Source organism: Zingiber officinale, chromosome 5A, assembly GCF_018446385.1.
Source record: "Zingiber officinale cultivar Zhangliang chromosome 5A, Zo_v1.1, whole genome shotgun sequence".
Lineage (NCBI taxonomy): Eukaryota > Viridiplantae > Streptophyta > Magnoliopsida > Zingiberales > Zingiberaceae > Zingiber > Zingiber officinale.
The window spans coordinates 102516787-102531318 of NC_055994.1; the positions used below are offsets into that span (position 1 = coordinate 102516787).

Here is a 14532-nt window from a genome sequence, read left to right on the forward strand (position 1 = left end):
TAGTACATCATGATCCTCAATTAGTCAAAAAATCATAGTTGATCTTAGAATTAATTCTAAACCCTTCAACAGCTACAGTGAGTCGTGCCTTATTCCTTTTACTTGTCTTATACCTACTTGGTTCAGAACATGGTCTATGTGTCTTGTCCTCACTAGGCTAACTATATCACACCTAGCCCAAGTAATACTTTCTCATTCTACAGATTCAAATTACTCATACATGTGTATAAGAGTCTTGTACTTTTAACATGTGATGCTTTGGCCAAAGACTTTGAGTAATAATCATAACGAGTAGTCATAGGATATATGTCTCCTCGCAAGGAGTGGTGAATCCTCTATGGGCTATCCAAACACCTTCGAACACTTCAGCTTATACACCCAATCATCTTGGGTCTACATCTCAATGAGATGCTTGCTTAAGATGTCAAAGTATAAGTCTCCATGACCAAGATGACTTGTATATCTCAAGTTGAAGGAAACTTGCACTAATGCTGTAGTAAGAACTTCACAGACACACACACACACACACACACACACACACACACACACACACACACACACACACACACACACACACACACACACACACACATATATATATATAGAAAATCATATGAAGTCTTACAGCGAGTCACTCCAATGAACTAGTTACCATAACCAGCATCCATGTTTAACTTTATCTCTAGCTAGTGAGAAAACAGCTGCTTGGTCGAACCAAGGAGTATAACCTGTGCTAGTCTTACAGAATTGATGATGTCCGAATGCATCAATTTGACGACTAGGAAAATTTCAATATATTCATAATTGCATATGTAGCGATAATCACTAGTTACGATCCAATCATAAATTCTCTCATGCTATGAATTATATTATGGATATTCAGTAAATGAGTTTAAGACAATCAAACATATAATATACACTCAAATATTGAATCTATACTTATCAAATAAATAAAAAAAATCGTAAGACGTTTGCCTTAAGACATCCTTCAAATTCTAGCATTCTCTTGTCTCTATTTTTAGTTTATGCTTTTACTTTTTGTTATTAAACAAGTATTTTCTTAATTTAATTTGAAGCGTCGAGAAAAGTTTGAGTTTACTTGTGCATGGCTATTCGCCACCTTTAACTGTCCGCCAGGGGACTTACAATTGGTATCAGAGCAAGGTCGCTTCAGAAGGACTAACCGCCGATCGAAGCAAAGAAATCAATGGCCGGACCAAGTCTCATCTTGCCAAAAATTAAGGGGAAATTCATGCACTGGAAATGTCGAATGGAGGTATTCCTAAAAACTGACTTTGAAATTCTTTCAATAATTAAGTACGGTTCTGTAGTTCCCAAAGATCAACAAGGAGTAGAGAAAGAAGAGTACCTCTGGACGAAGAAGGTGCAAAGCGATTTCGTAGCCAATAGTAGAGCGGAATATCACTTATTAAGTATATACCGTCTTAAGAAGTAAATCACATCGGAAGCTACACATCGGTAAAAGACCTCTAGGAGAAATTTCTTGAACTCCACGAAGGCACTTCAAAGCGAAGCTTGCACGATAGGACATTTTTCGGAACAAGTTAATGAACATCCATCTGGAAAAAGATGAGAATGTAACATAACTACAACGAAAATCAAGGAGCTGATTACCGGACTGGTCAACCTTGGTGAAATAGTAACCAACCGGGACTCGGTACGTTAGACACTCAATTCTCTTCCCAGGACTCCAGATTGGACCTCGATAATCGACGCCTACTACATCTCGAAGAACCTAGAGGTAAGTACCCTAGATAAACTCTTTTCAACTTTAGAATTACATGAAACCAGATGTGCAGATACAACAAATGAATCAAGCTAGAATCTGGCACTAAAAGCCATAAAAAAGGACGAACCCGAGTTAGACTCAGATCTGGATGAAGACCAAGAAGCTTACATGGTAAGAAAATTTAGAAAAATTTATAGATATAACAAATTTAAAGAAATATAGAATAGAAAATTTTAAGAAATAGAAGGAAAGTTCGATGCTATCAGTGTCAAAAAGAAGGACACATAAAGGAGGATTGCCCAGAACTCAAAAAAAGAAAAAGACAAAAGGCCCAAGCAAATAAGCACAACAATCTCAAGGTCACTTGGGACGAAAGCTCATCATCTGAGTCAGAAATAGAAGCGTACACTGAACTAGCATTGATGACTAGCCACGAAGAACAAAGCACCTTAGAAGCCAACATCGATGAAGGGGGAACTACATCAAATGCATATGTCGAAGCAAGGGGAGAATCAAGCTTCAGATCTTATACGGTAAGTGAGGTATGCCTCCTACCTCCCGATCAACTATATTTTGGTATTAAATTAATTGCTAAATTAATGTGTAAATTAAAAACTAAAAATGAAAATTTGAAAAAGGAAAACTTAGAAATAAAAAGAATCTTGGCAAAATCTTGCTTAATAAAGGATCTTGAAAAATTGAAAAATTGAAAAATTGAAAAATGAAAATGCAAATCTAAAAGATTAAATAAAAAATTAAAAAAAAAATACTACATACTTAAATTTTAGATATTCTCAAGGATTAAATTGATATTATAGATTTCACAAGGGGCAAATCAGAAAAGTGATAAAAACATATATCTCTAGAAAATACTTGATCAATCTAGTAGGAAGGAACCTATATTGTGTTCCAAAGTTATACTTAGTTTAATTTGTGCATATTTCTAATTTTAATTTGGTTTAATATTTTCCTTTTAATTGCCTATTGTGCTAAAATAAATTTCTTTGTATAAGTTCTATTTAAAATTAATTAGTTATTAATTTTTCCAAAAAAGAGGATCATATTTCATATCTATAGAAAAATTTTCAGATTTTTTTACCATTGTATTATTTTTTTTATAATTTATTTTTAAATATTGTAATTTTAAATTTAAAAATATCTCTCAGAGTTATTTTTATAAAATTTATTTTTGAGTAAAAACTTATATTCTATGAAATATTTATTCAAATTCTAATTTTAATATTAAAAAAATTCTAAAATATCTAATTTTTAAAAATTTAGTTTTTCTGCAAAAATACTTACCCTACTACATTCATAGAAAATTTCTCAAGATTTTTTTAATCTCAAATATATTTTTAAGCATTTTTAAGAAAAATTTATCTTTCTATAGTAAATAATTTATTACTTCTTAAATTGATTTTTTTTCATAAAATTTTTATTACTTTAGATATGTCTGCTAAACACTTATAAAAATTTTCATAATTTTTCAATATCTAAAATAATTTTTTAAATTATTTTGATTGAAAATTGTTCTTTGATCACAATAATTAGAATTTTGAGAATAAATTTTCAAAAAAAAATTCCAAGTCTTAGTCACTGTTTTGTGCATTACTTAGACTTTAATTTCAATTTATTTTAACAAATCTCCTATTTTTAATGTGGTCAAAGGGGAGAGTTAGAAGTTAAGTTTAAGGGGGAGATATTTTTTTTTTTTCAAAATATTGCATAAACTTGCATATTCATTTATTTCAAATGTTTTGTTTTTTTACCCTAACTTAACTTGGATTGTTCACATCAAAAAGGAAGAGATTGTAGTACCTCGTGGTAGTTTTGATATGATCAATCAAGTCAGTGTTAGGTTCTGTTGTCTTTTGATACCTTATGTCTAAGTGTGCAGAAACTTAGGAGTATAGGAAGTCGAGCGAAAGACGTAACTAGCGAGAAGGATGACACGGGAGAGAGTCGACGGACTCGGTGTGTCTGAGGGACTAGGTGTTGCAGAAGAGTATGCTAGTGGACGAGAAGGAGACGCGCGATATTTTCGAGGGACGAGAAGCGCGAGCGGAAGGTTGCTTGAGAAGGTCGGAAAATGGGTTCGGGTGAGCCCTATTCCGGATGGCTGAAATCACTCAAGCGAGTGGAACCGGAGTGGAAGACTCGGACAGAAAGTCAACTGGAAGTTGACTCTGCTCCGGGCACCCAGACCTAGTCCGGCCGCTCGAATCACCTGGGGCAGCTAGGGCACCTCGGGTGCGCACCCTGGTAGAGGGCTGGTTTAGCCCGATCCAAGAGCCCAAATCTGGTCCAGCCGCCAGGGCTTGTTTACTTTTTGTTATTAAATGAGTGTTTTCTTAATTTAATTTGAAACATTGAGAAAGATTTGAGTTTACTTGTGTAGGGCTATTCACCCCCCCCCCCCCCTCTAGCCAGCCATTAGGGGACCAACGGATGGCATGAGAGAGAGTTGACGGGCTCGATGCGTTTGAAGGACAAAGTGCTACAGAAGAGTACACTGGCAGATGAGAAGGAAGTGCGTGACGTTTTCGAGGGACGAGAACAGAAGGTCGGAAAATGGATTTGGGTGAGTCCTATTCCGGATGACCAAAATCACCCAAGTAAGCAGAATTGGAATGGAAGACCCGGACGGAATGTCAACCTGAAGTTGACTATGGTCTGGGTGCCTGGAGCTACTCCGGGTGCCTGGACCCCAGGTGGTCCAGTGCGAAGGCGATCCGGGCGCCCGGAGCTATTCCAGGCGCTCGGACCACATTGAATATTATCTTTCATCCATTGCGTAACCGTTGCGATGCAGATAAATTTTTATCCACACCCAAGCGCCCGGAGCCCTTCCAGGGGCCTGAACCATGCTATGTCAGCAATGGTTAGTTTTGTCTAGTGGGCTATAAATAGATCCATGATCTTCTTTTTTCATAACAACACACTCTCTACTCTGATTCTCTTTCATTTTTTCATTTTTGAGCATTAATTTTGTGTACAAGGCTTCTCCACCTCCGACATTCTATTCGAGAAGGAGATCTTGATAGTGAGCTTACATTCCTTAGAGTAACAATCCTCTGATTGTCAACCAAGTAAAAATTCCTTTGTCTCGTACTTGTTTTATTGCTATATATTTTAATTAAGTGTGTAATTGATAAAGCCTGATCGAGTTGAGACATGTATTGCTTGTTTTATCTTGTACAGGGCAGTTCACCTCCCTTTTATCGGTCGTAAGGGACCAATAAGTGGTATTAGAGTTTAATCACTTCAGAAAAACTAATCGCCGACCAAAGCATAGAAGACGTTGGCCGGACCGAGGATCTACCTGCCTATGTTTGAGGGAAAGTTCAAGGGGGAGTTCGCGATTTGAAAAAAGAAGATGGAGGTATTATTCAAAACTGACTTTGAATTTATTAGTAATAATGAAGTATAGTTTTGTAGCACCTAAGGATCGACACGGGAATGACAAAGAAAAACATCAATGGACGAAAAAGAAGCAAGCCAACTTCATGGCAAACGGCAAGATAGAATTTCATCTGTTGAGCATTTTACCGTCTCAAGAAATCAACTAGATCGAAGCCTACGAGTCAGCCAAGGAACTCTAGGAGAAATTCTTAGAACTACACGAAGGGACCTCGAAACTCGCAAGACATGACCTGCTCTGGAACCATATCAACAACCTCTAGTTAGAAGAAAGTAAAACTGTCGCACACCTCCACTCAAGGATCAAAGAACTCATCACCGGACTCATGAATCTTGGACTGAGATTTGCTAAGGTACACATTTAACGCTTTTCCTAGGACTTTTGAATGGTCAACCCTAGTAGATGCATACTTCATTTCTAGGGACTTAGAGGTAAGTAATTTAGAAGAACTTTTTTTAACTTTTAAAATTCATGAGTCTAAATGTACAGATCTAAAGAAGGAGTCAAAGCACAACATCATTTTAAAGGTAAAAATAGTTGAACTAGATTTTGAAACGTCCCTCGATGATAATGAAATGATATTCATGGTTAAGGAAGTTCAAAAAGTTTTTTTAAAACTAATAAGTTTAATCAAGTGTAGGCCAAAAAAAAAAAAAAAAAAAAAGGAAAGTAATGTGCTATCATTGTAATCAAGAAGGGCACATCAAAATAACTACCCAAAATTGAAGAATAAGGACAAGGATAAGAAAAAGGATAAAAGAACGACCCAGAAGAAGTACAAGAATCTAAAGGCGACATGGGATGAAACATTTTCATCAGATTCGGATGTTGTAGCCTATGCCGGTCTTGCATTGATGGCAAGTCACAAAGAAGACGACGGAGCAAGTTCATTGGAGATGAACATCGAGAGTATCGATGAAGGAGGAGCAATGCCATAAGAAAGCAACTCTACAGGGGAGTATTAAATAATGAGATCGACAATGTAAGTCACGTACGATTTCTACCCTGATAAGCTATTTAAGTTTATAAAAATATTGTCAAATATTCTTGTAAATTAGAAATTGAAAATGAAATATTTAAAAATGAAAATGGGGAATTAGAACTAACTTAGCAATATCTTGTCGATTAGAAGATTTCGATAAGATAAAAATTGAAAGTAGAAATAAAAAATTTGAAGAATTATGCATTCGCACATGTTCAATAAATTAGAAATTATTCAGGACTTAATTGATATTTTAGATATCATAAGGGTCAAATTAGAAAATTATCATCAAAATATATCCCTAGGAATTTTTTATTAATCCGGTTGGAAGGAACCTATATTGGGTTCCAAAATCATGCTTAAATTAAATTTTTATGCATGTCGTACTTTGAAATTGATTTAATTTTTGTTGTTTGTTTAGAACTATCTAAATAAATTCTTTTGTATAATTTTTTTTCTAAATTAATTCAATATTAATTTTTTTTTGATAAAGAGGATTTCATTTCTTAACCGTAGGAAAAATTTCAACATTTTTTTGACCGTTATTGAATTTTATATAAATTATTTATCCAAATACTACTTTTAACATTAAAAATAAAAAAAAAATTATTTTATGAAAAATTATTTATTCTGCGAAGTTACTTGCTATAATGCATTTTCAGAAATTTTTTCAAGATTTTTTAAGCTTAAAAACTATTTTAAATAAATTTTTACGAAAATACATCTTTTTATACAAAATAATTTATTATTGGTCAAATTATTTTTATTTTTTTAAAAAAATTAATTATCACTTTCTGTTTAACTATTATAAAAAATTACATAATTTATTTTCAATTAAAAATAATTTTAACAATTATTTCTCTAAAAAAGCTTTATAAATTATAAAAGTTTTGATTTTAAACATTTTAAGTTCATAATTTTTTCTGAATGTTAGTAAATTTTTTCCTTAGCTTCAATTTTCCCTTAGAGATTATTTCATATTTATTTTCAAGTTATTTTAAGATTACCTCTATTTTAATGTAATCAAAGGGGGAGAATTAGAGATTAAGTCTAGGGGAGGATATTTTTTTTTACATTAACAATTATTAATTGAAATTTATGTACTTGCTATTTTTTTACTATTATTTATTTTTAATTTACCCTAACTTAACTTGGTTTGCTCATATCAAAAAGGGAGAGATTATAAGTACCCCGTGGTAGTTTTGATGTGATCAACCAAGTTAAGTTAGGTCCTATTATGGTTTGATCTTTGTGTCTAAATGTGCAGGAACTTAGAAGCACAGGAAGTCGAGCAAAACACACAGCTAACGAGAAGGATGACATTGAAGAGAGTCAACAGGCTTGGTGCATCTAAGGGATGAGGGGCTGCGGAAGAGTACGCTGGCGGACAAGAAGGAAGAGCACAGTGTTTCTGAGGGATGAGAAGCTGCAGCGGAAAGTTGCTCAAGAAGGTCAAAAAATAAGTTCGGGTGAGCCTTATTCCGGATGGCCGAAATCACTAAAGTGAGCGGAGCTAGAGTGGGAGACTTGGACGAAAAGTCAACTTGAACTTGACTGTGGTCTGGTCACCTGGACCTGAGGCACCCCTGTGCAAAGCTGTCCAGGCGCCTAGAGCTTTTCCAGGCACCCATACCACATAAAATATTATTTTTTGCCTATTGCGTAGTCGTTGCGACGCGGATAAACTTTTATCCACACCCAAGTGCCCGGAACCCTTCCAGGCGCCCGGATCGTGTCACGCCAGCAACGGTCAGTTTCGACTAGTGTATTATAAATAGAGCCCCGGTCTTCTGCTTTCATAACAATACACTCTGTACTTCAATTCTCTTTCAGTTTTTTATTTCTGAACATTATTCTTATGTACGAGGCTTCTCCACCTTCGACGTTCTGTTTGAGAAGGAGATCTTGATAGTGCTTACATTCCTTGAAGTAGCAATCTTGTGATTGCCACCCAAGTAAAAATTCCTTTGTCTCGTACTTGTTTTATTGTTTTATATTTTATTTAAGTGCGTAATTGATAAAACCCGATCGAGTTGAGAAAAGTATTGCTTATTTTATTTTATGCAGGATAATTCACTCCCCTCTTGCCGGTTGCAAGGGACCAACATATTTCTCCCACAAACAGTAACAATTTATATACCCTGACTGCTTATGAGACTCATTTGTGGTAGCATATGTTGGTGCGGGAAGCATCTGATGATCGAACCTGTGTTTTGATTATGTCAAAGGGTCCAAAATTAAGTTGTCTTATTATCTAACAAGGTTCATTGAGCTTGCAAGAAAGTCCTAAGTGTTCTTAGGCAAAAGTCCTAGTTGCGGTTAGGCAGGTGGAAAATCCTAGGGGGAGGTAACCTAGGTCCTAGGGGGTGGTAACCCTAGGCAGAAAGTCTTGGCTGGTTGAAGGCTTTGGGTAAAAATCTTAGAGTCGGGGACTCTAGGTTGAAATCCTGGTGCCGCGAATCGGGTGGAAGACTGGACGAGTCGTGAAGCGAACGTTCAGCAGAAAGTCCTGGAGATTCGGACACTGAGCAAAAGTCCAGTTGATCTGAAGGATCAAACTAGCAAACAGGTAAACTCTCTTGAGTGGAGTATGTGAGGATGCGTTCCTCGGCGAGGGAACGATAGGCGTCGGTTCGACCTAGGGTTTCCGGAGGTGAAATCCGAAATCAGAACCGGGCAGTCCGGAGACTGTAAAAATAAGTTTCTATTTATCTTATTTTGTTGTACTAACTTTGTTTTGCAGGGTATACCTTGTTTCTAGATTAACATGCCTTGCAGGACGGAAACTGCACAAGAAAAGTCTCGGATGAACAGTCCCGAGGTGCCCTCCATGGAGCTTGGAGGCGCCTCGGGTGACTTGGTCGACAACCTCGCAGCAAGGCACGAGGTCACCCTCCATGGAGCTTGAGGGTGCCCTGGACGCTGGATAGAGGGTGCCTTCCATGGAGCTTGGAGGCGCCCTAAGGCGGATAAGTAGCGAAGATGCGGAGCTTATCAACGTAGCTGATTCGATGGAGTTGCGGGTGCCCTCAATGGGCTACTTAAGGCTAGTTCGAACAACAGCTAAGCATATCAAGAATCTGGCAATCCTTCTTCCATGTGTTGCTAACAAGACGATCCGGCGAAGCCCTAACTCTACTCCGACCACCAGAAGCTTTCAATTTCAGATTTTCTTCTTGTCGATATAACATTTGATAGTGCTTTAGTTTGAATTATTTTGTAATATTTCTGAATTGATAGTGATTGCCCAAAGTAAACACTCAATGAGTGTGGGCCTTGGAGTAGGACTCGCCACAGGCTCCGAACCAAGTAAATCCTTGGTGTTCGTGTGTTGTTTTATTTTTCCGCTGCGTGTTTTACTCTAACGAACGAATTAACTACGAGTGTTATTCACCCCCCTCCCTCTAGCGCTTTCGATCCTATAACATATTGTTATGTGCAGTCAAGATTTGTTATATACTGGCTATGTATTTGTTCATGCAAGTTTTGGTTGTACTATATGTACTCCTTATTTATTGATTATACTTGGTTGATCAAGTTTGTAGATGACTATATTAGTGTTCTTACTCTTACTTTTGTTAGTAAGTAACATTACATGACACTGCTTTTTTTGAGATCCTTATATATAGTGTCATGTACTATGTATCTTATATCCATTGAGTATTTTATACTCACCATCCTTTATTTTTTTTTTTGACTTATAGGTTAGCAGATAGAGGGTAAATTGTGTCAACTACCCTAGTGTCGCTCAAAGATAAATGCTTACTAGTCCCGCTTGACTTTGAGTTATCAAGTTTCATTTTTTATGTTGTTGTGATTCGGTTGCTTTTCGTTGAGTATCAACTCTTTGAGTTTTGGTAAAATTATAATAATCTTTACCTTGTTTAGTTTTAATATGTTCTCATGTTCATATATGCATGCCTACATTATTATCTTAAAGTTAGTGAGTTTCTATTTTGCATCAATGTTTATTTTACTTGATCTGAGTTTGATATCGTATTTCTCATATTATCACTAAGAGGTATGGTCCGGTTTGAGGGGACAAGTATATCCTCGGGATGTGACAATCAGAGGGAATGATGTGCTTCTGACAGGATGTCGTATTTGGGTAAGAAAGGTACCCCCATCATCACATCAGGTCACATCATCTATATCTGATATTGTAAGAGATCTCGTGGGATCACACTACCTCAGTCACACTGCTCTATGTGTCATGTCAGTCCATGTGCTAGAATATCTTGATCTGGGAGTCGGAGGGAGTGATGCCTTGGAAATCTAAGGGAGAAGCCCTGGGAGTTGGAGGGAGTGATGGTGATGCCGAGTGAGCGATCATAGTGCTGCCGAGTGAGCAGCCGTAGCAATATAATGTTGAGTGAGCGCCTGTAGTAGTGTCGAGTGAGCAGTCATAGCAGTGCCGAGTGAGCAACAGTAGGGGTGCCTAACGAGTGTCTATAGCGATGTCAAGTAAGCAGGAGTGAGCGACCATGGTAGTGTCGAGCGAACGACTATAGCAGTGCCGAGCGAGAGCGACTATAGTCTCTTTACCTGTCATAAGACACTCCTAGTCTTTTTGCATGTCATAAGGCACTCCAAGTCTCATTATATGTTGTAAGACACTCCTAGTCTTGTTGCTTATCATAAGGCACTCCTAGTTTTTTTGCCTGTCGTAAGGTACTCTGAGTCTCGTTGCATATCGTAAGACACTCCTTGTCTTGTTGCATGTCGTATGACACTCCTAATTTCTTTGTCTGTCATAATCCAACCCTAGTTTCGTTGCCTATCGTAAGGCAATACGAGCTTGACGTAAGGTCATAGTCTCTGTTCCAAGATAGCGGCTATAATCTTTACGCTGAATGAGAGTTGCAAATAAAAGTAACAATTAATATATGAATGCTAAAACTATAAGAAGTCGAACCTAATGTGCATTAATAAGGCTCAATCTCGCAACTCCCAAGTAACCGCAGAGTCGGGGAGAGAGCAGAATATCGATGATTGCTGGAGATAATATCTCAACCCCTCAACTCTTGAATATCCATGGAGTCAATGAGAGAATAGTAATAAGGCTCAATCTCATGATTCCCAAGTGACCGCGAAGTTGGGGAGAAAATCCTGCTGAGAGAATGAATAGCTTAATCTTCTGACTGTTGGTGCAATCAGCCTCGAAAGTTTTAATGTTTGACAATATACCTAAGTCTAGTAAATTTGAGCAAATGTTTATGTAAATAGGACTTAATATTTGGAAGAGAGAAGTCTAGTCAGGACTAGATGACTAGCAAAAGTTTTAACTTAGTTAGGCAATGGTAAGTCTTAGTGAGTGAAGGCAGTGGAAATCCTAGGGGGAGGTAACCTTAGGTGGTAGAAATCCTAGTGAGTGAAGTTAGGTCGTGAAAATTCTAGGAGGAGGTAACCTTAGGTAGCGGAAGTCTTAGTGAGTGAAACTAGGTGGTGAAAATCCTAGGGGAAGATAACCTTAGGTGATGAAAGTTCTGGTGAGTAAAGTTAGGTAGTGAAAATCCTAGGGGGAGGTAACCCTAAAAAATAATAAAGTCTTGGATGCTGTCTTAATATGAAGTCTAGTAGGTCGGGTAGACTTATAGGAGTGCGCCTTGATCCAAAGGGATTGACCCTTAGGTGGTAGACTTGGAAGAGGGACTCCAAGCAAAATAGAGAGTAGACAAATGTAAATGGGTGAACCTGACCCAAACCGATTTAGGAGACCGAATTGATAGTTCGGTAGATCGACTGGGTTTAGTTTAGATTGTTGAGTTGTCAGAAATATTGACATAGAAGATGATATGGCAAAAGATCATCTTTATGATTTAGATTAGGATGAGGATAAGCTAGATGATGTGGCTAGAGATAAGATTTCATCCAGATATAGTTTCATCTAGATAAGAGTTGATCGGATTTGATCTAACTCTATAAAGGGAGACAAAGGCTCTATATTCAATACATCAATTCTTTCATCCTACTCTTCATCTTTACACTCAGACGAACTTGCTGTGAAGCTCTGCGACTGAGGAAGCTCCAAGAAGGGTGTGCTACACTTAGGACTTCCGGATTGACTGTCATATTTTGTTTGGTTTGATTATTTCAAGTTGTATTTAATTTATTATTATTTGTGCTTGAATTTCAAACTGTAAGACAAATTTCTCCACCTTCGGAAAGCTTCTGGAAAGGAGAATCGATGGGTGACTCCCATGATTAGGCCTTTGATGTACTGACCTTGGGGGTTGGGAACCAAGTAAAGCCCACGTGTTTTTTTTATTGTTTGATTTATTATTTCCGTTGCTACTAACTAACTTTATAAAAAAGAACACGATGAAACACAAAAAGAAAAATGTACGAAAATGACCCCATCGACGTGCATCGATCCAACACCGACTCCCAAATACCTACGAAACTAGGGAAAGAATATATAAGTTCAATCCCTCGACTACTCAAAACCTGTGGAGTCGGGGGAGAAAGTAGAATATCAATCCTCGTTAAAGATAATATCTCGATCCCTCGACTTTCCAATGTCCACGGAGTTGAAAAGTGAATAATAGGCTCGATTCCACGACTCTCAAATATCTACGGAGTCAGTGAGAGAGTATAATAGAAAACCAAACTCTTGTGGCAACTGAGGATTTGGAGAATAAGAATTTCACGGGGACAAAGACTCATGAACTTATAGGACAATGTTAGAACGAAAATAACATCTAAGAAATTCTATCTTCTTTTTGCACTATGGTGGCGATGTGTTTGTCGAAATCCTCTGGGGTCATGGTGAGAATAGAGAGTTTTGCGGCGTCATTCATTTTCACATCTCAGATCAGGCTTACGTTTCCCATAGATAACGTTAAATTTGATCCTATTTGAACTCAATGAAGGTTGGATCTTTGATGCGGTGTCGCTGATGTTGACCCAACCACTATAACTAGGAGGAATGTAGCACCATCAGTGATGCTAGCAAGTTTAGTGAGCTAGCTTCTGCTTGACTAAATCATTGAACCTTCAAAAGAAATCAAGAAAAGGAAGTCAACACATGGAGGAAGTCTCTAGCCAACGGTGCCTACAAACCTGCTAAAAGACAAGAAAAGGAGAATAGAGAATTAGAAAGATGGCTGAGGGTGCCCAAGCTAATCCACTCCAATGTTTAAGTTAATCTCCAGCGACAGGAATGAATAAAATGTACAGTAGAGTAAAGTAATGTCTCCTTCCTTGTGCATACCTTAGTCCGCGGGGCCGTTGGCGACGTCCTGAGGCTTTCCTTCTGCGAAGGAAATCCCTAACAAGGGAAAAAACAATGAAATCCCCAAAAAGCCCCACAAGGAACCTATTTCATAGCCCCAGATCATGTATGATATCCAAATTCTCATACAGTTTCTATAGATACACTTCTATTGTCATATTCTCATATCAGATAGTCTGTGAAATTTGCCATCCCTTAGGGCAACCACGTTCAGCAAAACCGCATGAGTCAGAGTCGACGATGCTTTCAGCACTTGCCACCTTTCTGTTAGTTGCAGCCGTTCTCCACCTGTGACACGCATGCCACACGCTGCCAAAAAACCACCAACCTCCGCTCTATAAACGTACTCCACCTTCTCATCCTCATCCTCTCCAAGTCGAGCGGCGCCGGCGGCCATGATCACGATGATGTCCCTAATGAGGCCAGTCTCGCTTCTCTTGGTCCTCCTCTTCCTTGCTGTTCCAACAACTGCCCATCCGATCCCTGTCACGTCGGCTTCGAGAAAGATCGGCATCGGCGGGTGGGCGCCGATCAAGGACGTGGAGGATTCCCACGTCAGAGAGCTCGGCGATTTCGCCGTGGAGGAGCATAACAGGCGGGAGCACGGTGAGCTTACCTTCGACAATGTGGTGAGGGGTGAGACGCAGGTGGTGGCCGGGATCAACTATCGCCTGGTGCTGCGGGCCAGGGACGCCGGCGGCTCGGCGGCAGACTACCAGGCCGTGGTGTGGGAGAAGGTGTGGATCAACTTCAGGCAGCTCACTTCTTTCGTGCATATTGAATCGTAGATGTTTCTACTGTTTGGCTGGGGAGAAGATGAAGATGGATCCATTGATGAATCATAAATAAAGGAAGTTTTATTTGGAATTAAATTCAATCAATTTTGTTTCAAAATATAATTAATAATCAAGATGATACAAGTTGGATTTTGTTTGTTTTTGATAAATGTGTAAATCAAAATTGCATAGAACCTGTATGATTGGAAGATTCTTCGATGAAGATATATATAACTCTTAATTGTGGATCTTCCAAAGATGGACTGGAAAAGAATTCATAGTGAAAAGAAAATCCCTAGTAAACAGATACTCTATGATATAATAATTCCAGAGACTTTCATTATTTTGCTCGGGCTAGATTTTCTGGCG

The 14532-nt window shown here is 38.0% G+C and overlaps 1 protein-coding gene across 1 annotated transcript; it reads left to right on the forward strand.

The window, feature by feature from the left end:
• Positions 1–13779: 13779 nt before the first annotated feature.
• LOC121983081 (cysteine proteinase inhibitor 1-like) lies at positions 13780–14227 on the forward strand. The gene has a single exon (XM_042536060.1). It carries the CDS (start codon positions 13783–13785, stop codon positions 14173–14175), a length of 393 nt encoding a protein of 130 aa, XP_042391994.1. The 5' UTR covers positions 13780–13782; the 3' UTR covers positions 14176–14227.
• The last annotated feature ends 305 nt before the right edge of the window (positions 14228–14532 follow it).